Source organism: Jaculus jaculus, chromosome 1, assembly GCF_020740685.1.
Source record: "Jaculus jaculus isolate mJacJac1 chromosome 1, mJacJac1.mat.Y.cur, whole genome shotgun sequence".
NCBI lineage: Eukaryota > Metazoa > Chordata > Mammalia > Rodentia > Dipodidae > Jaculus > Jaculus jaculus.
The window spans coordinates 151,521,639-151,544,731 of NC_059102.1; the positions used below are offsets into that span (position 1 = coordinate 151,521,639).

The 23,093-nt window shown below is 60.4% G+C and overlaps 1 protein-coding gene across 3 annotated transcripts; it reads right to left on the reverse strand.

Moving 5' to 3' along the window:
• Nucleotides 1-1,719: 1,719 nt before the first annotated feature.
• Nucleotides 1,720-22,300, reverse strand: Abca2 (ATP binding cassette subfamily A member 2). 3 transcript variants are annotated; one of them, XM_045149875.1, is made up of 49 exons: nucleotides 22,192-22,300; nucleotides 18,690-18,783; nucleotides 18,377-18,379; nucleotides 17,541-17,652; nucleotides 17,281-17,444; nucleotides 16,913-17,040; nucleotides 16,642-16,752; nucleotides 16,139-16,357; nucleotides 15,392-15,759; nucleotides 15,011-15,170; nucleotides 13,858-13,986; nucleotides 13,587-13,754; nucleotides 13,410-13,506; nucleotides 12,911-13,084; nucleotides 12,738-12,840; nucleotides 12,530-12,644; nucleotides 12,221-12,411; nucleotides 11,894-12,044; nucleotides 11,598-11,802; nucleotides 11,290-11,454; nucleotides 11,004-11,184; nucleotides 10,708-10,920; nucleotides 10,253-10,449; nucleotides 9,979-10,161; nucleotides 9,562-9,746; nucleotides 9,330-9,450; nucleotides 8,788-9,024; nucleotides 8,503-8,709; nucleotides 8,142-8,244; nucleotides 7,731-8,050; nucleotides 7,438-7,651; nucleotides 7,244-7,349; nucleotides 7,046-7,157; nucleotides 6,880-6,940; nucleotides 6,618-6,792; nucleotides 6,417-6,532; nucleotides 6,193-6,340; nucleotides 5,989-6,112; nucleotides 5,728-5,860; nucleotides 5,532-5,649; nucleotides 5,229-5,407; nucleotides 4,303-4,444; nucleotides 4,049-4,183; nucleotides 3,811-3,914; nucleotides 3,638-3,730; nucleotides 3,442-3,544; nucleotides 3,212-3,349; nucleotides 2,935-3,135; nucleotides 1,720-2,446 (listed from the first exon to the last, which is right to left on the reverse strand). In XM_045149875.1, exons 1-49 carry the CDS (start codon nucleotides 22,255-22,257, stop codon nucleotides 2,411-2,413), a joined length of 7,308 nt encoding a protein of 2,435 aa, XP_045005810.1. In that variant the 5' UTR covers nucleotides 22,258-22,300; the 3' UTR covers nucleotides 1,720-2,410. The 3 variants fall into 3 exon arrangements, with proteins under 3 accessions (XP_045005810.1, XP_045005816.1, XP_045005803.1); XM_045149881.1 differs by lacking the exon at nucleotides 18,377-18,379; XM_045149868.1 differs by lacking the exon at nucleotides 18,377-18,379 and having other exon boundaries at nucleotides 16,913-17,097.
• Between the last annotated feature and the right edge of the window lie 793 nt (nucleotides 22,301-23,093).

The following is a 23,093-nucleotide window of genomic DNA, read 5'->3' on the forward strand; positions in this document are numbered from 1 at the left end:
TATTTTTTTTTTTTTTTGGCCCATGAATCCACACTGATACAATTTAAAAGCAAGTGGTGAGAAAAAAGGTACACCAAATGAAATAGACAATGTCCATTGTATAGTGACCAGACCTGGGTGACAGGCAATTTCTGTAATGTAAAGCACCCACTGGGACTTCTCACAGCTGAAGAAGGCGCCCTCAGTGGGGAGCAGGAACCGCTGTCAGGACACACCAGGAGGGTCCTGGCCTTGGGCACAGCATCGCCCCCTGGTGTTCATGCCAAAAATGTTCAACTACGAGTGAAGGGGGAAATGATCAGATCCACCCAGAACACTGCACTTGTCAACTCTATCCTGGGTGAGGGGCAGAAAGCAAAAGGTGAGAAGCGCCTCCAGACTGTAGACTCTGGCCACTTACAGCAGGGGCTTCCGGTCCATTGCTGCCAGGCTGCACCAGTCTATGCTAGTCCGCTTGACCCATTGGCCTAGTGGACAGGAGGCCAGGGTATTAGCAGTCTGGCAGCTCCTGTATCCCAAATTTTGTTGTTGTTGTTGTTGTTTGGTTTTTCAAGGTAGGGTCTCACTCTAGCTCAGGCGGACCTGGAATTCACTATGCAGTCTCAGGATGGCCTCAAACTCACAGCGATCCTCCTACCTTTGCCTCCCGAGTGCTGGGATTAAAGGCATGTACCACCATGCCCGGCAGATCCAAATTTAAAAAATATATATATATTATTTATTTATTGAAGAGAGAAAGAGAGAGGCAGGGGTGGGGAGAATGGGTGTGCCAGGGCCTCCAGCCACTGCAAACAAAGTCCAGACTCATGCATCACCTTTTGCATCTGGCTTATGTGGGCCCTGGAAAATCAAACCTGGGTCCTTAGGCTTAGTAGGCAAGTACTTTAACTGCTAAGTCATCTCTAAAGCCCCCTGAATGTTTTTCTGTTTTTGTTTTTTCAGGGTAGGGTCTCACCCTAGCCCAGGCTGACCTGGAATTCACTATGTAGTCTCAGGGTGGCCTTGAACTCATGGAAATCCTACCTCTGCTGGGATTAAAGGCATGTACCACCACATCCGGCTTCTGTTTTTTAAAAGCCAACCCAGGAGGCAGAGGTAGGAGGATCGGTGAGTTCGAGGCCAGCCTGAGAGTAGAGAGTGAATTCCAGGTCAGCCTGAGCTAGAGCGAGACCTTACCTTGAAAAACAAACAAACAAAAAAGCTATATAGGATATACATGAGGGCTTGTGTCCTGTGTCCTTCTTGTCTCCAGGGAGGTCCTTGCACTCGGGACAAGGCGGCTGATGCTTACTTTGCAGTGGATAAGCACAGAAATGGTGTTTGCACTGTGCCAAGATCCCAGTACCCATGAGCCTGGGCACAGGGTGTGGGATGTGCTCTTCTTAGCAGGCCTCAGTTCCTTGTTGGTGCAGGACAGAGACCCCAGCCACTGGAGGCCACCACGGGGTCCTTCCACGTGGGTGGCATGAGTACTAGGTGACTGGCATGGCATAGCGTCTCTGCAAGGCCATCTGGGACCTGTTCCCAAGGGAGGAGCCCATTGCTGTGGGGTGGGGGAGGGGAGACGATCTTCAGACTGTTTCAGCTCCGCTACTTGGCACCCACCGACCCTCCCCTCATACCTGGTCCAGGCAGTATTGGTGGCTGTAACCTGGCCCAGTGGCCCACCTTCATCTTTGCCCACACCCTCTCCCTGCCCCCCCCCCCCACAGGCTCTGATACCCTTTTTTCTTATTTATTGAAAACATCTGTGTGCTATGTACAGGTCCGGCTCCCAGGTGGGTGGCAGGAAGGGCCAAGCTGGGTGGGAGAGCAATGGCAGCTGGAGGGGGCAGGGAGGGGGCGGCCCCTCAACTAGCCAGCAGGGCCAGCTTCTCCGTTCCTGCTATTCCACCAGGGCCCAGGCAGCCATGTCCACAGCTCCCCACACGTGTCTGCTTCCGCACAGCAGCAGGGCTAGGGATCCACTTCTTAAAGCAAAGCAAACAGGCGAGCTGCCCAGCTCCCACCTGCAGCCTCGGCTATCAGTAAAAAGATGCAGGAGGAGGAGGCCAGGCCTGGCCAGACTTGGGGCCGCGGTGGAGGCTTACAGGATACCTGGGGCAGCCCATGTCACCCTGGGAAGGTGGACGGCGCTGGACAGGGTGAGGGGCTGGGCCAGGCCCCAAGGCTTTAAGGCAAAGCAGGGTGAGGGTGTGTGCAGCCCAGGGCCGGGCTAGCCTTTGGCACAATTGGGAGATGGCGGCCACAGAGACCGCAGGGCGAGGAGAGGATGGTGGTGGGCGGGAGGAGGGCAAGAAGCCCTTTGGTCCTGAACCTGCCTCTCCAGGGCCTGGCATGTGTGACTGGAGGTCATGGCCACCGCCTAACTTCTGTCCCCATAGTCACATCCCTGATTCAGCTGCAGTGGTCAACAGAGTGTATCCGTATTGAAGGAGAGCTGGGCCTGGCGGACAGCAGATAGTCAGGAGTTAGCCATGCGTCCTTGTCAACCGGGAGGGGGCATTGAAGGCACCCCCACAGTAGTACCCTGCCTCTGTCTGAACACTAGGGATCCCAATGGGAGCTCCTGCCTCTAGACATCTCCCCACTAGGCACTCTCTTGGTGTCTAGACTTCTGGCCCGTCTGGTGGCCACTGACTTTGTCTCTTTCCCTGTTCCTGGGCTCTGGTCCTTTCTTTCCCCAACCTCTGGTCTGTGGTCCTCAAAGCTTCCCAAGTGTTCTGATCTCTGCACTTGGTCTCTGTCCATTCTAGTTTCCAGAATCCACTCCAGGCAGGCCTCAGCAGGCACAAGTACCCCTCTACCCTATGACCTATGGGAAGCGGGCACATCCACTGCCAATCCTCCTATCTGGGTCCTGTAGCTTGAGCTTTTGGGTGGGCTGGCAGGCAGTAGCACCTGGCAGTGGCAGAGAGGATGCCATGTGCTCACCCGCTCCTCCTCGAAGCTAATGAGGCCCTCGTCGTCTGTGTCCAGGTCCTCAGGCTCATCAGCCACCAGGGCCCGGAGCTCCGTGGGTGCGGGCCGGGGCCTCAGCAGGCTGAGCAGGCCAAGTGGGGACGGCAGGCTAGAGGGCTCCACCTCTTGCTGTTCCACATTGTCACTCTGCTTCTTGGCAAAGTTCACAAACACCTGGGCGCAAATAGTGGGGGTGGTGGGAGGGCTGGGCATACCAAGATGGCATGCCCCCCTCGTGCGATACACTCACATTGTCCAGGGTGGTCTGGCTGACAGAGTAATCCTCAATGCCTAACACGCCCACCACCTGCTCCATCTTGCTGAACACTTGGGCCAGGGAGATGTGCTCGGACTTGAGCTGGTACTGCACCTTTGTGTGGTGCCGCTCCTGGAGAAGTCAAGGGGCCAGAGGTCAGAGGTCAGGGGTCAGAGGCCAGCAGGAGCAGGGCCCACCGCAACCCTCACCAAGCCCCCGCCCACCTTGAGCATGGCTTCAGGAAAGTTCCTGTTGAAGAACCGCACCACGTCCTTCACATGCTGGCTGCTCTTGGTCCTCACAGTGATCATATAGCCGTCTCCAAACCTGGTGCGGGCACAGCCGTGACCGAGAGCCGCTTGTGGGGCGGCCAGAGCCCCACGCCCTCCTTCCGTGGACCAGTTTTCTGGCCTGACTCACCTGTTCTTCAGATGCTGGATGCTGCCCAGACAGCGCAGACGTCCGTTCACCATGATGGCCAGCCGCGTACACAGGGCTTCACACTCCTCCATGCTGGGGGCAGACAGCACGCACTGGTACCCAAGGGGCCTACTGGGGGGCGTGGCGGGGGCGGGGCGCTGCAGGGGACGTACCTGTGTGACGTCAGCACCACCGAGCGCCCTGTCTTGATGAGGTCCAGAATAAGATTCCACAGGAAGCGCCGGGCCTTGGGGTCCATGCCAGTGGTGGGCTCGTCCTAGGGCGGTCAGGTCAGTCAGCGACACCGCCCACTCGACCTGGCACCGCCTTCCTGCTCCGAGGCTTAACAGGCACTGGATCCCCTTAGCCCTGGAAGATCAGAAGGGGTACCCGCCCCCATGCAGGGCTCACCAAAAAGATGAATGCGGGGTACCCAATGAGCGCGATGGCCGTGGACAGCTTTCTCTTGTTGCCGCCGCTGTACGTGCCAGCTGGCTTATCCGCGTACTTGGTCAGTTCCAGCTTCTCGAGAGCCCACTTCACCACCTGGCAGGGCCAACGGCAGGCAGGCGCTTCACGTCCAGACACCCGCCACACACGGCCACACACCCACCGCGCACACATGCCCGGTGTGCCTGCCCACGATTACCCGTGCCCACCCTTACCCGTGCCTCATCCTTCCAGGGGATGCCACGCAGCCGTGTGTAGAGCTGTAGATGCTCGCGGGCTGTGAGCTCGTCAAACAGGGCATCGAACTGAGGGCAGTAGCCGAGGCTCTGCTGAACCTGGAGCAGGTCCTTGAGCACGCTAGAGACAGACGGCAGTCAGCAAATGGGCGGGGCGGGGCGGGGGGGGGGGCTGGAGAGACGGCTCAGCAGTAAGGTGGGTGCTTGCCTGCAAAGCCTCACGAGCAGGGTTCAATTCCCCAGTACCCTTGTAAAGCCAAATGCACAAAGCGTCACATGCATCTGGGATTCATTTGCAGCGACTGGAGGCCCTGGTGTACCCTTTTCTCTCATTTGTTCATATTCTCTCTCCCTCTCTTTCTCTCTCTGGCCCCCCTCTACTTGCAAATAGATAAACGAAATAGTTTTAAAAACAAGTGGAAGGCTGCAGAGATGGCTTAGTGGTTAAGATGCTTGCCTGTAAAACCAAAGGACCTGGGTTTGATTCCCCAGGATCCATGTAAGCCAGATGCACAAGGTGGCACATGCATCCGGAGTTTGCTTGCAGTGGCTGGAGGCCCTGGTGTGCCCATTCTCTCTCTCTCTTGCCCTCTGTGCCTCTTTCATGCTCTCAAATAAATAAAAGTAAAATATTAAAAAACAAAACAAAAACAAATAAGCTGGGCAGGGTGGCATATGCCTTTAATCCCAGCACTCGGGAGGCAGAGGTAGGAGGATCGCCGCGTGTTCAAGGCCACCCTGAGACTACATAGTGAATTTCGGGTCAGCTAGAGTGAGACTACCTCGAAAAGCCAAAAACCAAACAAACAAAAAAATGAGGTGCACTCACTCCCCACACCTGTGCACCAAGGGCATGGTCACACCCCATCCCACCCTGCACCTGTGTACCTCCCTGGCTTTCCCACCTGTGCCCGTTGACGAAGGCCTCGCCCCCCGTTGTGCTCTCATCTCCCGTCAGCATCTTGAAAGTGCTGGTCTTGCCTGCACCATTGACGCCCAGGAGGCCAAAGCACTCCCCAGGACGCACACCCAGGCAAAGGCGGTCCACAGCCAGGATGCGGCCAATCTTCCGGGACTTGTATACCTGGCGAGGGGCCTGCTCATTCAGTGGACAGGGCCAGCGGAAAGGCAGCCTTGTCCCTGCGTTCCTGACCCTGTCCCACCACCCGCCTCCCTTCCCGGGGTGCGTCCCCACAGCCCACGGCCACCTTGGTCAGGTTCTCAATCTTGACCATGTCATTGTCGGCGTCCCCACGAAGCACTCGCTGCCGCTCACTGGCCACGTCCACGTCATCCTCCACGGGTTTGGTGGACACGGGCAGGCGTCTAAGGCAGGAAAATGGGCAAGGGCCGGGCCAAGGCCACCCACCCCACCGCAGGTCCCTGCCGTCACCCTCCACTCACTGTGGCTGTCGAAGGAAGTTGTACTGGCACATGATGGTGAGAAAGAAACCCACAAAGCCCTCGACTGTCATGGCTACCAGTCCGCGTGTGACGATATCCCACTCAAATGGGGATTTCATCTTGTCAAACTGGCCTGTGGAGGAGTAGGCTCGGATTCTGTGGGGGCGGCCACCCCCACAGAGGAACTCCCTAGGTTTGGGACCAGGCATGTATCCCGTGGCCTCCCGAAGACCCACGCTGCTGGCCCAGGGCTGGCCTCACCTATCTTAGCGTAGTACTCATTGATGTACTCATTGTAGGCCATCTCCATGAGCCCATGGCCCAGGTTGTAGTTGGGGAAGATGAGGAAACAGCTTTTCAGGTAACTGTTGACGACCTTTAGGTCCTAGGGGGCCAGGCACAGCCTCAGCACTTCCGCCTGAGGCTATGACCCGCTGCCCAGGCCACAGGCACAGCCACACCCACCTTGTCATGCTCAAAAAGCTGCAGCAGGAAGGTGGCCACGGTGGCCGTGATGCCGATGAAGAGGTTGATGACGATGAGGAAAACGTAGGCTGAGCTGGGGACCTCGAACCAGAAGGAGGCCGGATACATGATGGGCGTGATGGACCACCTACGGTGTAGGAGACAGTGGTCACTGGGTGGCTCTGGCCACACCCATGCCCAGCTTACCCACCCACGCCCCTTACCCGTAGAGCAGGAACAGAGAAAGCACCGCTGGGAAGTTGGTGGGTGACGTGTAGGCTGGCAGGTCAAACACAAAGAGGATAATGACGCAGCAGGTGGCCGGGACTAGGTAGTTGAGCTGCAAAGGCAGAGGTGGCTGGTGAGGGGCAGGGACAGAGAGACCGGGGACGACAGGGACAAGAAGGGACCGTGCGAGGGCACACCATGTCCCACACGTAGTTGGCCAGCCAGTAGATGACAGGGTTGCAGCCGCTGACGAACTGCAGGTGTTTAGCCTTGGTGGACTTCTCCGCCACAAGGAAGACCACGAAGCTGGCCGGCACGAAGGACATGGCCACAATGATGAAGATGGCGATGACCACGTCTGTGCCCTGCAGCCTAGGAGGAGACCGAGCTCAGCTCCCACGGAGCCGTCGGGACCACGGCGGGCCCCGCCTCACCCCCTGTCCAGCCTGCCCCACTTACAGGTAGTCCAGGGAGAGGCTGGCGCTGGTCTTGTTCATGGGGTGGTTGGTGACAGTGATACCTACATACAAAGAGGGAAGCCTCAGGCCCTTGCTCCGTCTTGGCTTGGCCCACCTCCACCGGGTGGCCTTCTGGGCCCCCCTGGCCACACCCCTCTCTCTCTCACCGTAAGCGGCAGGATTGCCCTTGCTCTTGGGCAGATTGGCACGCAGGATAGCGTTGTTGAGGCTGTTGAGGTAGGTGGGCATGCTGTGGTAGCCCTTGTTATTGTAGAGCACCTGGGACAGGACAAGGGACTCAGAGACAGACCCATGAGCTTGAGAGCCAATGTCGCAGCACCGGGAGGCCTGGGGAGACAACTCACCTGGGCCACCCTTCGCACTGCAATCTTCCGCACCATGGCTGGGGCCCGGGCACCAAACGAAGCCGGGACTGACTTCTGAACGTTACCAAAGGTGAGGGCCCCATACCTGTGCAGACAGATGGGGAGGGCAGCAGTGAGGCCGGGCACTCGGTGAGTGGCCGCCCCTTGCCCTCAGCCACTCCCAGCTGCCGTACCGGTGCAACCGAAAGCGATCGGAGGTGAAGAGCAAGTACTCTGAGACGTTGTGGCCCGTGATGTCAGTCAGAATGTCACCTGTGACCACTCGCATCTGGGGCGGGTGCCCACCCACGCTGCTGGGACAGGAGAAGCCGGTGCCCTGCGCAGAGCAGGTGCAGCGGACAGGCTCCCGCACTAGGTGTGGCAGAGAAGGTGCCGACGTCCATGTCTCTGTGTGGGTACAGTAATGGCACCGTGAGATGGACGACGCTCATGGCCGTGCCCCTGGCAGCCTTCCACGAGCTAGTACCTGGCCCAGTCGTGGGTAGCAAAGAGGTGTTCCAAGCCTGCAGTGAGTCCTCATCCAGGGACACAGGGGAGTCGGATGGGGCAGGCGAGGGTGGGGGTGGCACGAAGTTGGACAGCGGCAGGCCCTGTGTGAAGGACTCCAGGCACATGCTGTCGAAGAACCGTGCAGCCAGCAGGCGGAACTCTCCACTGCTCAGGTTCAGCATGGGCCCCAGGGAGCCATTGCTGGGAGACTTGAGCACACAGGTAGCACCCACGCCCGACGGGAGCCGGAATGTGCTCACCAGCTGCTGGGGGCTGGCATCCGGCGACAACCGCAGTCTGGGAGGGGGGGAATGACAGTGAGTCGGGGGCTGCGTGTCTCACTTCCCTCCCACACCCACGGTACAGCAGGTCCGGGGTACAGCCTCACCGGTACTCCCTGCGCTCCTCGTTGGCATAGGGGATGAAGTTGCCACGGGGCTGGGTATAGTTATGGTACTGGGACGGTGACAGGACCAGTGGAGGCAGGTCACCTGGTGGGTGAGCAGAACACCTGAGCCGGTGCCAACCACTTACCAGCAGCCCCTGTCTGTCATTCCTGCTTCCCTACATGCAGAGAACCTAAGTTTGGGAGTCTGTCTCCCTAGGAGGCAGAAAGTACTCTCCTATGAGGCCCTGAATAAGGTTCAGAGGGCAGAAGCGGGGGGTACCCCAGAAGGCCCAGGAGACAGTGGAGCCATGGGTCAGATACAAGCTCTAGCCCCATCCTGACTGGGGCCCGGCAGTCATACCGATCTCCGGAACAGACAGTGCCACGGTCATGGCCACACAAACGAAGAAGGCGGGCAGCAGGATCTGAGAGCAGAGTGCTTTGGAGTTCCGCCGGGCACAGTGGAAGCGTTTCACCAGGAGCCCGTGGAACTGCCTCATCTTCAGCCACCAGCCCTCCAGCTTGCGGCTGCCCTGGCCCACTCGTGACAGAGCCTCCACCTCTGCCTCTGCGCAGACAGGCAGGGGTGAGCGGCCAGCCCCATGCCATGCCCCGGGACCCTTCCCCTTTTCCCGGCAGCTTCCACCTTGCAAGCTGGCATTGTCTGCGTCCTGCAAGTTGTCAAAGAGGGGACGGTAGTCACCGTAGACATCGGCATAGCCAGCTCCCTCGTCGCCACGGGCAGAGCCCACCGAAGATGCAGACTGCAGCGACGCCTGTGAGTGCGCCAGTTCTGAGCACTGGGCCAGGTTGCCAGCTTGACCACCCACGGGTGCTGGACCCTCCGTCCCAGGTAGTACATCTTTCCTGGACTCCTTCACATCTGCTCAAAAGAGTGGCCAGGGCGAGAGAGGGAAAAGGGCTTAATGGCTACTGACTCCCCTCCCCACAGGCCTGCCTTCAATCCCAGCGTGCCCAGGATCGCAGCTCAGCCGGATCACATCTTCTAGCTCATTGCCCGCCCGGGGCCTGTGGCCATCACACCACCCTCCCGGGAGCCTGTGCTGACCCTGAGAGGCCCAGCCCCTAACTCCCACCCAGGATGTCTGTCCCCCAGAGACCAGAGAGGCCCAAGGACCCGCCCTGTGGGGGTGAGGCGGGCTTATCAGTGGGCCTGGGGCCTCTCACCAGCTTCACTGTTCTCCAGGGACTGGTCCTCCTCAGACACCTTGAGGAACACCTCCTCTAACGTGGTGTCCATCAGCCCAAAACTGCTCAGATGCAGTGCGTCCAGGCTGTGCTCCAAGTGCTGTGGATGGACTTCAGTGAGGCTGGAGCAGTGGGCACGCCGGCAGAAATGTACCCACCTCCTCCGCAGGCCTGTCCCAAACCCCCCGCCCCTAAATTCAGCCCCCCACACCTGGAAGAGGCGCTCGAAGGCCCCCTTCTTGGCAGCCTCACTGGGCAGGATGTAGGAGAGCTCGGTGCTCGTGTCAGAGACTAGCAGGCAGGAGGCCACGTGCTTGCGGATGAACTGAGACACCTGGGGCTCCGAACAGCTGCTCAGCGGGGCACGACCTGAGGGGCTGGACACCAGCCCTGGCTCTGGGAAGGGAAGGGGAGCAGGGAAGAATTCACTGGGTGCCGGGGAAGACGAGCGCTGGGTAGGTACCCAGCCAGGTCAAGATGGGGCTTAAAGAGAGGAGTTCAAACCCGCCAGGCATTTGGGCCTAATAGAGGGAGGGTTAGGGTGCCCCTCTCCACTTTGGGGTCACAGGTAGGGGGCCCTGGGGCAGGGGTTGCCAGAGGGCCAGCTCAGGGCGGCCTCAGCACAGACCTTGGGGGGCCCCGGGTTCTGCGGGCCGCTTGACCAGCGTGAGGCGGTACCCGTCGCCGTAGGCACCCTTGAGAAAGAGCGGGGAGCCACAGCACTTGAGTTTCCCATGGGAGATGATGGCGATGCGGTCCCCCAGCAGGTCGGCCTCATCCATGTGGTGGGTGGACAGGAGGATGGTGCGGCCTAGGGCAGATCCACATCCGGGATGCGGGGGAGGGCATGGAGGGAGGTAGGGGTAATTGTACCCACCCTGGCTAACCTAGGACCCACTCACCTGGCTTGTACTTCAAGATGAGGTCCCAGATGGCACGGCGGGCATAGGGGTCCACGCCGGCAGTGGGCTCATCCAGGATGATGGCTCGGGAGCCACCCACGAAAGCAATGGCCACCGACAGCTTACGCTTCATACCTCCGGACAGTGTTTGCACCAGTGAGTGGCGCTTGTTGGAGAGTTCCAGGTCTTCGATCATCCTGGGGCAGGGCAGGAGGGCGACGGGCAGATGGAAGCGTGATGGATGGGACAGCGGTGGACAGGAGAGTAGGAGGTCAACGGATGGGAGGGTGATGGACAAGAGGGTGATCGAAAGATGGAAGGGCGACAGACAGGACCACAGAGAGCCCCCCCCCACCCGCAACTGCCACGCCCTGGACTGACTTTCACATCTGAACAGCCCCTGCCTCTGTTCACACCCCACAGCCCAGGCGTGTCCTGCCCCTCACTGCACCCACTTGTCCATCTCCTTGCGGATCTCCTCCTGTGCCATGCTCTTGAGCCGCGAGTAGAACCAGAGGTGCTCCTCCACAGTGAGCCGGTCGAAGAGCACGTTGTGCTGCGGGCACATGCCCAGGTTCTTGCGGATCTCATCCATCTCTGTGCGGATGTCGTGTCCGTAGATAGTGGCCGAGCCCGACGTGGGCGGGAAGAGGCCGGTCAGGATGGACCTGGGAGAACAAGGAGGCTCACCATTCCCTGCAGGAACCCTAACCCTCTCCCCGGCTACGTCCTCTTGTGCCAAGACACTCACATGGTGGTGGTCTTGCCGGCCCCGTTGTGGCCCAGAAAGGAGACCACCTGGTTCTCATAGAGATTGAGGCTCAGCTTGTTCAGGGCCAGCTTTTTATCGTTCTTGTAGACCTTGGTGAGCTTGTCCACGCAGACGACCAGGGGCAGGTGGGTAGGCTCTTCCTCCATGCCACGCGTCTCCTCTGCAGGAGGACTGCAGTCAGCAGGGTTGGGGGCAGCACTGAGGCTTTCCTGGACACCCCCCCCCCACAAACCCAGTGCTTGCCCCAGCTTAACATTCTGCTCACCAAAACGTCGACTCTCCATGGCACAGGCCTGGTCCTCTTCCATGACACTGAGGCGGGGAGCACGTGCCCACGGCCAGCTCCACTCCCCGGCCTCTGCCCGCCCACTGCCCAGCCAGTAGGACTTCTGCAATGGGAAGTGCCAGGGCCGGGGCAGCCCATACATTCCTGGGGGCCCGGAAGACAAGGAGAGGGGAGGCTGACTTACAGCCTGGAGGTGACCATTCACCACAAGGGCCACCCATGCCTCATTCAACAGCAAGCCCAGAGAGCCAGCCCCACCCTGGGCCCCTCCACAGGTAGGCCCATACCTGGGTGCACGGCTTCGATGTACCACGTGAGCACGCCGTAGACCACTGTGTCCACCATCAACATGGTGACAGCGAGGAGCAGGTTGAAGTCATCCCCTTCCACTGGGGACTGGCTGAATGTGTGCCACTGGATGCCCACACCTGCCACCTCATACAGTGCAAAGTACTTGGAGCCCAGGCCAAAGGCCGTTGTGGACATCAGGGACTGAGGAGACAGGGGTGTCAGTGGGTTTGGTGGGGAGAGGGGAGGGGAAGGAAGGCACCCCGCCCCATCCCAGCCCGGCCAAGCCCCTCACCGCGATGCACTTCTCGAAGGCTGTGATCTTATCGTGGGCCACCTCCTCACGGATCGCCACATACATGTAGGGTACGTAGCTCAGGAAGTAGATGATGCCACCACAGGCTGAGGCCAGCTTGGCCTTGGAGTACAGCACGGACACCAGGAAGCTGGGGCAGGCAGCCATGTGGCGATCAGTCACGTGACCCTCGGCCCTTTGTCCACAGCCCACCTGTGTACAGGGGCCCTGCCGGAGGGGGAGGTGGGGGGTGACGGGACTCAAAGCAGCTCCAAGGGAGCGTTATGCCTGCACCCGGCAAACTTCCAGGTCCCCTGGAGCGCTCACCAGAACATGATGGTGGCCACGGCGTAGACAGCCAGGAAGAGCCAGATGATGAGCACGTGACTGTGCATGAGCACCTGGCCGTACTTGAGGATTGCGGTCAGCGCCGTCACCGAGATGGACAGCTGCACGAAGCCCGTAATGAACCAGGCCACCCAGTGCACGGCGTTGTTCAGGCCCATTGTCTTCATCACCTGTGGGGTTGGGAGCAGGAGAGAGAGCACCTTGGGGAAGGGGCCAGGCAGGGGAGGACAATGCTACCCTCCCTGTCGCCTGCCGGAAGGGGTGACCGCAGCCAGCCGTGAGGCCCACCTCTTTGAGCCGGTGTTCTTTCTCTGCCACGATGTGCTGGATGGTCATGGCCACTGAATAGACCCATGAGATCACCATGCACAGCGGCATCATGTGCTCGATGACAAACAGGAAGCTGGTGGTGGTGGTGTGGGGGGGACACAGGCATGAGGGGGGACTCGAATCTGAGCCCTTCCCCCTCCCCGTCCCTTTGCAAACTGACACTCACTCATCGCGGGTATAGCAGGGGTACGGGAACATCTGTACATAGTTGCCAGGCTCCACCACGTCGTGCCCCACGAACGTGTTGATGATGGCACGCTCCATCATGTCTGTGGGCAGAGGTGGCTTCAGGGTCAGGTGAGCCCCCTTCCCCCACCTCACCGGGACTCAGCTCCTTACCCTGGATCCACACAAAGCCGTACAGGAAGTAAAAGCGGCCGCCCGTGTTGGGCCCTGGCCTCCAGTAGGCACGGCGGATCTCGTTGGTTTTCTCAGTGAAGCTGGAGTTCTGGCGGATCTTGTAATGCACGTGGGGAGGAAGGGAGCCATCCTTCCGTGTCTGGAAGATCACACCTGGGGACAGGAGGCCGGTGGGGCTGAGGGGTGTGGCAGGAGGGCAAAGAGGGGGCAGAACATGCTGGGAAGGGGGTACTATAGAGACGGTGGTGGCAGGGGTGGAGCCAAGGGCAGGTGAAAGGGATCCAAGAAAGGTGGGGCAGGGCTAAAAAGCCAAGAATGGGACCGGAGTGTAGTTAGCATGTAGGGGCAGAAGAGGCAGGCTGGGAGAAGGGTCAGGCCATGGAACAGAAGGGTTAATAGCAGATGAGGAAAGGACAAGATGGCAAGAAAACGGTCCCAGGGGACATGAGGCAGAGCAGGAGTGAGGGGAGAAGCTCACTGGCAAATACAGTGACGTTGTCCTGGTAGGCCTGGTTGAGTGTATAGTTGACAATGCTCTCCTCGTCAGGAAAGCCCTTGAAGATATCCACGCTCACCTGGGAAAAGAGCATTCTTGGAACTGGCCCTGGTCACACATGGGGCGGGAGAAGGGGATACAGGGCTCCCCCACCCCTACCTTGGACATGAACTGGATCCAGCCACATGCTGCATTGTCAATTGTGTCTAGCTGTTGCAGGAGGGCCGTGCCATTGGGCAGTGAGAAGTTGTCCTGGCGCAGGGCAGGAGGCAACTCCTCCAGTGACAGGTTCTGTGCTTCAGGGTGCAGCCGCAACTCAGCCACATACTGCAGAGTGAAGGGATGGTTCAGGACATGGCCTGTGCCTGCCGGCCGTGGGCACAGGGGCCCTCTACCTGCACCCTCCACTCCAGCCCTGGGCCCCAAGCACCTGCTGCAGCCAGTGCAGGTGCTGCTGTAGCCGTCCCTGCTCCAGGAAGCTGCGGATCTCGGCAGAGATGTTGAGCCAGACCTGGGCATAGTGTGTCACATTGCCCACGAAGGCAAAGGTCTCGTTGGCCTGTGAAGGGTGAAGACGTGGGGCACGGGGCTCCGGGAAGGACTCCAGCCAGTGTAGTGATCCTCCATTTACTCCCCTCCTCAAAGCAGTTAGTCACCTTCCCAAATGACCAGCCTGTCCCCAACAGCCACCCACCCAGCTCTGGCCAAACTTCCCACCCAGAATCTCCCACACACCTCCCCACATTCTGCAGCACCCACATAGACTCCTTCTGCTGTGTCCCTTGGCAACAAAGCTGCTCTGACCTCCACCTCCCTTAGCACCCATGCATACCTGATAAGCTTCTTCCTCAAACCTTCTCCAAGCACCCTGATGTGTAGCCCTCATCTCTCTCCCTTGTCCCAGAAACTCCCTATGCCCAGGCTTTGATGGGTCCATTTCTAGCCTTGGCTTAGGCTATGCCAAATAAGATCTCTCCCCAACCTTTAATGAACCTCTTCAATGTTCCGCCCATTTGCCTCTGCTGGGGAGAGTGCTGTCTCTGGACACCTCCCCTCGTCTGCCAGCACTGCCCTGGCCAGTCTCAGACTGAGGGGTGGGGAACACGCTGGCCAGGCCAGCCAACCCTTCTGATGCAACTCCATAAGAGTCCCCAGGAGCACCCAGCAGTTCAGTTGCCAACAGCCTCTGCAACTGGGCTCTGAAACTCTGCAGTTCCTTCTGAAAGGCACCTTGAGACTCAAGGGCCAGCTGGGCGTGGTGGTACACGCTTTTAATCCCAGCACTCGGGAGGCAGACGTAGGAGGATCTCCATGACTTCGAGGCCACCCTGAGACTACATAGTGAATTCCAGGTCAGCCTGAGCTAGAGTGAGACCCTACCTTGAAAAACAAAACAAAACAACAACAAAAACAAACAACAACAAAAAAACACCTCAAGGGCCAGTGGCCAGGTCCTGCACAAAGCTGCTCCTAATCCTTGCCAATTTTACCCATCTGCCTCCGCATGGGGGCCCAGACCCTTGCTTGTGCTCCTGCTGGAAGACAGGCATAGCTCAAGACTCAAATGTGCCTGACCCACACACCTTGAGGATCACACGGTCAGCCTCAGAGCCCGCCGGCGCATACAAGATTTTGGGGTTGCTGGTCATGAGGTGCACAAGAAGGCCCAGGTTTCGCTGCTCCTTGCTTGTGAAGCCCAGAGAGCTCATGTTTCCCCTCCGCAGTGCTTCAGGCTCAATGGTACTGGGGGAGGCAGAGCGTCAGGAGCAGGGGTGGGGCTTAGGGGCACAGCATCAGGATGAGGTGGTGTGTCTGGTGGGCATGGGGTGGGCTTAGACGTGGGGGCAGATGCCAAGTGTGACCTGCTGACTGTGGGCCATGCACGAGGGTCAGAAAATGGGGTCACCTCCCTATTGTTCCCACACCCTGCACCTAACCCTTCATCCCCCCTGCCGTTAACCTACCGGTTGTTGCCACACAAGATGGGTTGCAGGCCAGCCCAGAGCTGCACGAAGGCTGAGCACTGGCCTTGCAGTGTATCTGCAGAAGCTGGGGCAGCTGGTGACTGGGTGCTCTCCTCAGCAGTGGCATTGGAGCCTGTGCTCGTCCCCAACCCGGTGCTGTTGGCCACCCCACTCGGGCTGCTGGCTGGAGGCGCAGGAGCCCGGCCAGTGCAAGCGCCCTGGGGCAGCAGGAGGGCCAGGGCAGACAGGACATCCACATCCTGTAGAACCTTCTGAGCATCAAGCAGGTCTCCTAAAAGCGCCTGCAGGCTCTGTGACGGGGGAGCCTGCTGCTGGGAGTCGGAGCCATTTGGGGCATCTAGGCCCAGCTAAGGGAAAACAGAAGATAGGGAACAATGAAGGTTGGGGGCACGGTGGGCTTGGCTAGGGATGACTCAAGGACATGACGGAGGTGAGAACTGGAGCCAGATTGACACCCTCAGGGAACACTGCTGGGGGAAGGAGAGGCTGGCCTCAGGTGAGGGGAGTCCCGGCTAGGGCTAGAGATACAGGCTAGGGTGAGAGAGATGGGCATGGCTGGGGCATGAGTCTTGGTTGGGGAGGGGGCATTGATTCCCAACCGCAGGAGCCCTCCCAGGCACATCATGAGATCAGAGCCCTCCCTGTCTACCTGGGCTCCCAGTGGCCCCAGTACCTCCTCCAGTTTGGTCAGCAGATTTGCCGGCCAGCTGGCAGGCATGGCCTCACCTGCTGGGCAATCTTGGCCAAGTTCAGCTGGTTCCGGAGCTCAGTGGCCAGCCCGGTGAAGCGCTGGGCACGAGCCGCAGCCTGTCCGCCGCAGACAGCATCGCGGTAGCTCTGCAGGGCTGCCTGGTGACCCTCGGGCATGGTGAGAATCCGGCCCAGCTCCCCGGAGCCCGGTGCACACGTAAGCTGCTCCAAAAGGGCAGGAGCCAGCAGCAGCTCCTGGAAGTAAGTCACAGGAGACAACTAAGGCCACAGGGGGCTTCTATCCTAACCCAGAGGTGACCAAGGGCCTGAGCAAGGCCCCCTAAGCCCAAGTCCCTGTCCAGCCACTGCTCTGACTCTGCTTGGGTTCCACAAACTGTGGTGGGGTGGGAGAGACACTTATGTCGTCATCTTACCTCCACCTCCCCATGCATATGACAACCCCCCCCCCCCCAGGAGGAGTTCTGTATAATCAAAGAGGTCTCTTTCTTCCACCTCTTTCCCAGGGACAGGCCCCTTACCTCCATCCGGAACACAGGATTGCCCCCCAGCCGGCTCCAGGGCTCCTGGCCCCTGAGGAAACCCAACTTCCCATCCAGGGCAGGCAAAGGACCAAAAAGCAAGCGATAGACCTGTATTGTGTGGGGGAGAGCAGCTTAGGCAGGGGCTCCAGAGCCTTGAGGGTGGCTCAGCTGCCTCTGCAGTCCCTTCCCTACTGCCACGGCCAGGGGCTGTGTGAAGGGCACAGAAGCACGGCCAGGGTGTCCACCATTGGTATATGCCCCTCCTCACCTCATGAGGGTCCACGCGGGCAGCCAGGAGGGCTTGGGCTGTGCTGTTGGGCAGTGACAGGTTCTGCGTGAGGAAACGCCAGAGCTCCCGCCGGTCCCTGGCCACCGAGTCCAGAGAGAAGGAGGACACTGGACAGGCAGGAGGATGGGACTGAGGGGCCGGCTCCAGCTGGGGCTGAGGTGTCCCTGAAGGGCTCAGAGCAAAGCCACCAGTACTGTGCTGGGCCCAGCTCCAGTGCACAGGTGAGGGACTCGGCACAGTGCCGATGCAGGGACCCAGGGGCAGAGAGGCAGCCTTCTAGCTAAGAGCAGTGCTCAGCCCCCCCCACCCCCCCCACCCCCGCGCCGGCCGCCCCCTACAGGACGCACCTGCAGGTCTAGAGGAGTGGCTCTCCCAGGCGCCGGGGCCTGAGCTGAGGGCCTCCAGGCGCTGCCGCAGGGCCTCGAGCTCAGAGCCTAGGCTGGGCCGTGCTGGATCAAACAAGTTGCTCTCTTCCACCACCCGGTTGAGGCGCTCCAGTAGCTGGGTGACCCTGCCCCATCACAAAAGATGTCACTCGCTGGGACGGGGGGGTGGGGTGGGGTGGGAGGGCTGGATGAATCCTGAGGAACAAGATGGGGGCACTCACGTGGAGTTGGCATACTGCAGGAAGCCAAATTCATCACGCTGGCCATCAGGGCACAGGGACTGCATGACAGGCAGGATGCCAGCGGATGTCAGGGGCGCTGCAGTGTAGAAGGCTGGGGGAATTGAGAATGGGGGGAGACAGGGGCCTGAGAAGGATGTTTAGAGAAGGTCAGGAAGGAAAAGCAGCTGCAGGCAGATAGGGTGGAGGCACGGAGCAGCTGGCCCCTAGCTGTGCTGAGGCAAATGACTCTGAAGGTCAGAGGTCAGAGTGCCACCTGCCATCCCTTCCCCTCTGTCTCCCCGAGTATCACTCCTTGACCTCTTGCAAAGCCCAAAATGCCCTGGCAGCCCTCCCCCCAACCTGTTCCCAGAGCGCCCAGGGGAGCATACAAGGTATCCCCTGGGTGGTGACCTCTGACCTCTCAGGTCAACTCATTAGCAGAGTGAGTGCAGGAGCCCACAGGAGTTTGAAGGGTGAGAAGCAGGCCAACCCAGCCCCAGCCCAGGCTAGCCCAGGCACCCCATCTTTAGAAGGCATGGTCAGGTGATCCCACGTACTCCCCTGGCAGGGAGACACCCCTTTCTTGACCAGGGTACAAGCTAGCCAAGCAGCCTAACCCTTCATCATCCACCACCACCCATATTGTACATAGCCCGCGACTCCCAAGTCGTGAGCTAGTAGTTCCTGACCATGGGCAAGGGTTTCTTCAGGACCCAGCTACTAGGAGGGACTTGTTAATGCAAGCAGGAAGGGGGCTTAAGCCGCACCAGGACAACCCGCCGGGCTATCCACGGCTGCCACCCGGGCCAGCAAGGAGGAGGTGGCCGCTCACTTACAGACTGCATGCGGGCCGGGCCGAAGGAGGACAAGAGACCATGCGGGGTGGGGGGGCGGGGTCAAAACAGAACAGAGGAGACCAGTGAGTATCTGAGCCTGCCAGGAATAGGCACCATTGTCACTCATGGCCACCATGGCCAGCCATGACCTCCACAGCCCAGCCAGGAGACGCGGCCAGGACCATGTGGGGAGGAGGCCCATGGGCCAGAGCCTCAAGGAGTCACGGGGACAGGAACACGCTCGTGCTGACGTGTGCGGAGGATCCCTGCCCCTCCCCGCTCACTCCTGTGCCCAGCCACGCCCGTGCCTCACCTTCCTTCACAGAGATGGTCGGTTTCTTCTGCCGCAACCCCAACAGGATGAAGAAGAGGACGAGTGGTATGAAGATCTCAAAAGCCAGGACCCACTGGAAAGGGTGGGCCATATGAGGTCACATGCAGTCTGTCCACCATCTGCCCAGGACTGGACACGATGGACACGTGCTGACTTCTGTCCTTCCTAACCTCTCCAAAGATCAGCCCAGCCACGTGCTCCCAGGGACCACAAAACTCAGCACAGGTTCTTTGGGTCCAGCCAAGGTTTTGGCCCCTCCCACAGCACCAAGAGGTTGAAAGCTGTCTGTGACCAACAACTCGGTCCCCAGCCTGGATTCTCCAAGCCAGCCGAGGACCACCGGCCCCATGAGGAAACTGAAGAGCCAGCGGGGACGAATGAGCCAGCCTGCCGTCGACTCTGACCCACACATTCACCCAGCTCATCTTCTCCTGTCCAGCCCGTTAAGCGAGACCATCTCTGCCATGCAGGCTCTCAGCTTGCCTTCAGCTCCCCATACACTTCCGGGGGCGCCCCCTTCCCTCTGCTGCTGCACCTTTGGGACCCCTGTGGACGGAGCTCTATGCAAGGGTCTGGGGGAAATGAAGCCTAGTGTCAGTGAGGTCCAGCCTGAGCCCAGGGCCCTGAGCTTCTAACACATGGGTCCCTGAGGCAGCCCCCCCGGCCCCCCTCAACCCGCTGGAGTAAGGTGAGCCAGAAGTACTGAGACCCTGGGCTCGGGCTTCCTTCCCAATGTCACTTGGAAAATGAAAAACCTCACCAGCTCCTGCCCCCATCCCAACTTGGAGGAGGGCCAAGTGATGTGTGGGGCAGGCCCCGCCAACAGCCCTCTAAGGGGCCTGACCCTCCCCCACCCGAGGCAGCACCCCTCCATGGCTCCGCAGCACAGGTCTTCTTCATCCATATCACTACCCTGGAGCCAACTTTGGAGCGGGCGTCCCTGCCCCCGGGAGTGCTGTGGGGTCACGCTTGGCTTGTCCCTGGCTAGGCCTGCTGCGCTCTGACAATAGCACTCTGTGATCCAGAACACCCTGCTGTGTGTCCACACCCCACGCCCGCCACAGCCCGTGCCAGCCTCCGCTCCCTCCCCACCCAGGATCGAGTCCAGGCCCAGCTGAGGAGGAGGCACTGTGTGCACACCCCCCCCCAACCAGAGCTGAGGGGACAGGGGTGTGTCTATACACACAGGATGGCCAGGGGGCAAGGGTCATAGCCCAAGAGTCAGCTCCACTAACACCCGCCCTGCCATGGGTACCTCCGCCCCAGTAACTGCAGCACAGACAGGCCAGGCTGCCTCCCCCATTGCTATAGCAACAGCTGAACAGGAGCTGCTGGGAAGAGGAGATCCCTAGCTGGCAGGCAGCGGGTACCACAGGGGCATCTGGTTACAGACAGGCCACACAGGTCCAGCAGCACATAGGTGCCCCAACCTGAGTGACGGCGAGTGATCAACCTCTGTCCCTCAAGACCAGCTCAGTGCCTCTACAATGTCCCAGGGCCTACACAATCACTCTCAGCCTGGGCTGCCCTCCTTAGGCCTTATGCTGTGCCAAGAGCAAGAGCAGGCAAGACCAAAGGGTGACGCTGCAGCCTTCCACCATGGCTACTCAGTGCAGATGGACCCCTTTCCTCGACCAAGGTCGGACGGTGGCCCCAAGGTAGACTCACATCCAGCTGTTGGAGAGGGTCAAGCTCACAGACAACAAAATTGAGGCACAGCACTTAAGAACAGGAGGCAGGCAGGAAAAAGGCCCCAAGTCCCACGCCTCTGGACTGAACTTGCCACAGGTAAACCTTGACCCCAGCATAGCGCACACACCCAGACCTGGCTCAGGAGCCCAGCTTGGAAGCCCAAGGTCCTTCACAGGAAATCAGCCTGGTGACCACTAACCCCAGCACCTTGGTGTGAGCCCAGCGAGGGTTCAGACCTCCTGGAGAAAGTAAGTCCTTGGTTGCGGCCGCAGGCTAAAGACCTCAGCTGTGGTCTAACTGGCCCCTGGGAATGCTGTACTATGGGAGCCTGGTAAAGTCCTATGGGGCGCTCCAGCCTAGCACGTAGAGGTCAGTCTTGGGGGGGAGGGCAGTGGACACCTCCACCTGACTACCATGTGTCCCCATAATCACTGCATCCATTGCCATTGCAGAGCCTCCAGGGTCGTGTTTTAACCTCTGCTCTGCTCCCAAGTGTTTTTTTTTCGGGGGCGGGGGGGGGGAGTTGGTGCTTTCCTGATGGCATCCTGGGGCTAATACTAAAGGATGCCCTCATCCTCACTCCTTTGCATTGGCTCTGCCACACTGTCCGCAGTGAGCCAACAGCCAGAGGCACAGGCTGCTCCTTCAGACCCCACTCCAGCTAGCCCCAGGCATTCTGAGCAGGGAATATGTATTCAACCCTGGCTATCAGCCAGGACCAGGTGCCCAGAGAAAGCCTGCCAGGCTGTGGTGATGACCACAGCCCCCCAACCTGCCTGCAGCCCAAAGTCTTGTGTTGTGCACTTGAAGAGAGGAACAGAAAAGGGGAGTTTGACGCCCATGGGGTCCCCAGGGTCTACTCTGGGCAACATCCCTCCTCAGGCTCTCCTCCAGCTCTGGACTCCACCCTGGAAAAATCCCAAGCCTCCTTAGACACCCAGACTGACCTAGGCCCCCTGGGCGTCTTTACCCTCCTCTCTCCGCGTCCCCTAGTCTGCTCCCAGCTCAGGGCTCCTGACCATGATAGTCGTGTGTCCTAGCTGCCCTGGACAGGTGCAGAGGAGCCTGGTGCCCTGCTCCATTCAGCAGGACCCAGCTCACAGAGGGGAGGCCTGGGGCAGGAGGATTGGCAGAGCAGCCTCAGGGGAAACTGGCCCTAAAGGACAAAGGGGTGCTGGGACTTGGCTGGCTGAGCTGGCACCACAAGGACATTCTCAGGGGTGAGAAAAACAGGAGCAAAGGGTTGTGGACATGCCAGGATGGACGCAGAAAAGACGCGGAGGAGGAGAAGCTGTCTGGGGCCAGCTTCAGCCTCAGGTGCGTGCCCAAGGGCAGAAGAGTAGAGAAGGGAAGGGACAGGTCCCTGCCCAGGGGTGGTGGGAGCCCAAGCCCGCAGAGCCCCTGAGCCGAATAATGTGCCCCAGACAGCGCTCTGCCCCAGGAACCCAAGCCGCCCCTGAGCCGAGTCTAGGGGCCACCTGCCCCCCACCCCAGCCGGCCAGACAGCGCTGCGGAGGGCGCTGGCCCGTGACTCAGCCTCGCGCCGCGAGTGTCAGCGGGCGCGGGCGGCGCTCGGGCACGGCCCCCGAGCCCCCTTCCCCGAGGCCGGGGCGCCCGCGGGGGGCGACGTGCCCCGGGAGCAAGGTCTCCGGCTGCGCCCGCCCGAGGTCTGCGCGCGCCCGGCCGCCGCCCGACGTGCACGCGGAGAGCACCTCCCCCCCCCCCCCCCCCGACGATCCGAGCGCGCGGCCTGCGGCTCCGGTCGGTCGGTCGTGCACGGGTCGCTCACCGGGCTCCGGCGCTTCAGCGTCACGTTCTTCCAGAGCAGCAGCTGCAGCTGGTGCAGGAAGCCCATGGCGGGGCCGCGCTCCCGCCGCCTCAGCGCCGCGGCCCGCTCCTCTGCGCGCCCCGCCGGGCCCCGCTGCCCGCCGCGCCGTTCGGCATCGCCCGCGCGGGGGCGGGGCGCTCGGGCGTCCGGGACCGGATCCGCGCTGGCTCCGCCCCGGCGGCCGCGGCGACAACGACTCACGAGCCCGTGCCCGCCGCCCCCGCTTAAAGGCACCGCGGCGCGCCCGTGACCGCCAGAGGGCGCACGGGTCCCCGCCGCGCCCAGGCCCCGCCCACACCTGCGCGCAGTGCCCAAGCCCTAGGTTTCCCAGCTCAGCCCCCCCACGCGGTGGATGTGAAATGTTCAGGGCCCCTCACAAGCCAAAGTCTAAATGCCTTCTGGGACCTGGGAGACCCGAGTCGCTCTACGCTCCTCCCAGGGGCCTCCAGACCTGTGCCCCTCCCCCAATCGAGCTACTCTCACAGCAGGACTCCAACAAGGTGGTCACTGTCCCCTTGGAGACCTGAGGGATAGCTAGAAGAGGAGGCTTGGTCCCCATCAGGGCATGGTTGGCCTGGCCCTCCTCCGCCTGTGGGGAGGCAGGAGCACTGTGGGCCAGGGTCAGTGGTCCATTCACAGGACAGACGTACCTCCATTTGGAAAGCCCATCTGTGCAGGGCAGGCAGTGGCCTCAAGGCTCCGAGAGGCAGCATCCTATGAGAACTCCTTTACTTATGACCTTGAACAGGAGCCTGGTGAGGAGCTGACCTTGTCTATCTACCCCGCCCCCCACCCCAAGGACTTTCTCTGCTCCTTGTATTGTTGATGAGCCACTGGTGACTGGCGGTTTTTAGACTATCAAT

Excerpts from the sequence above, each read along its gene's own strand:
- Abca2 (XM_045149868.1), bottom strand. The coding sequence starts at position 22,257 with ATGGGCTTCCTGCACCAGCTGCAGCTGCTGCTCTGGAAGAACGTGACG. Across the intron at positions 11,455-11,597 it reads CATCGAAGCCGTGCACCCAG|GAATGTATGGGCTGCCCCGG; the intron begins GTATGGGCCTAC and ends CCGGGCCCCCAG. Across the intron at positions 3,731-3,810 it reads GTGGTGCTGACGTCACACAG|CATGGAGGAGTGTGAAGCCC; the intron begins GTACGTCCCCTG and ends GTCTGCCCCCAG.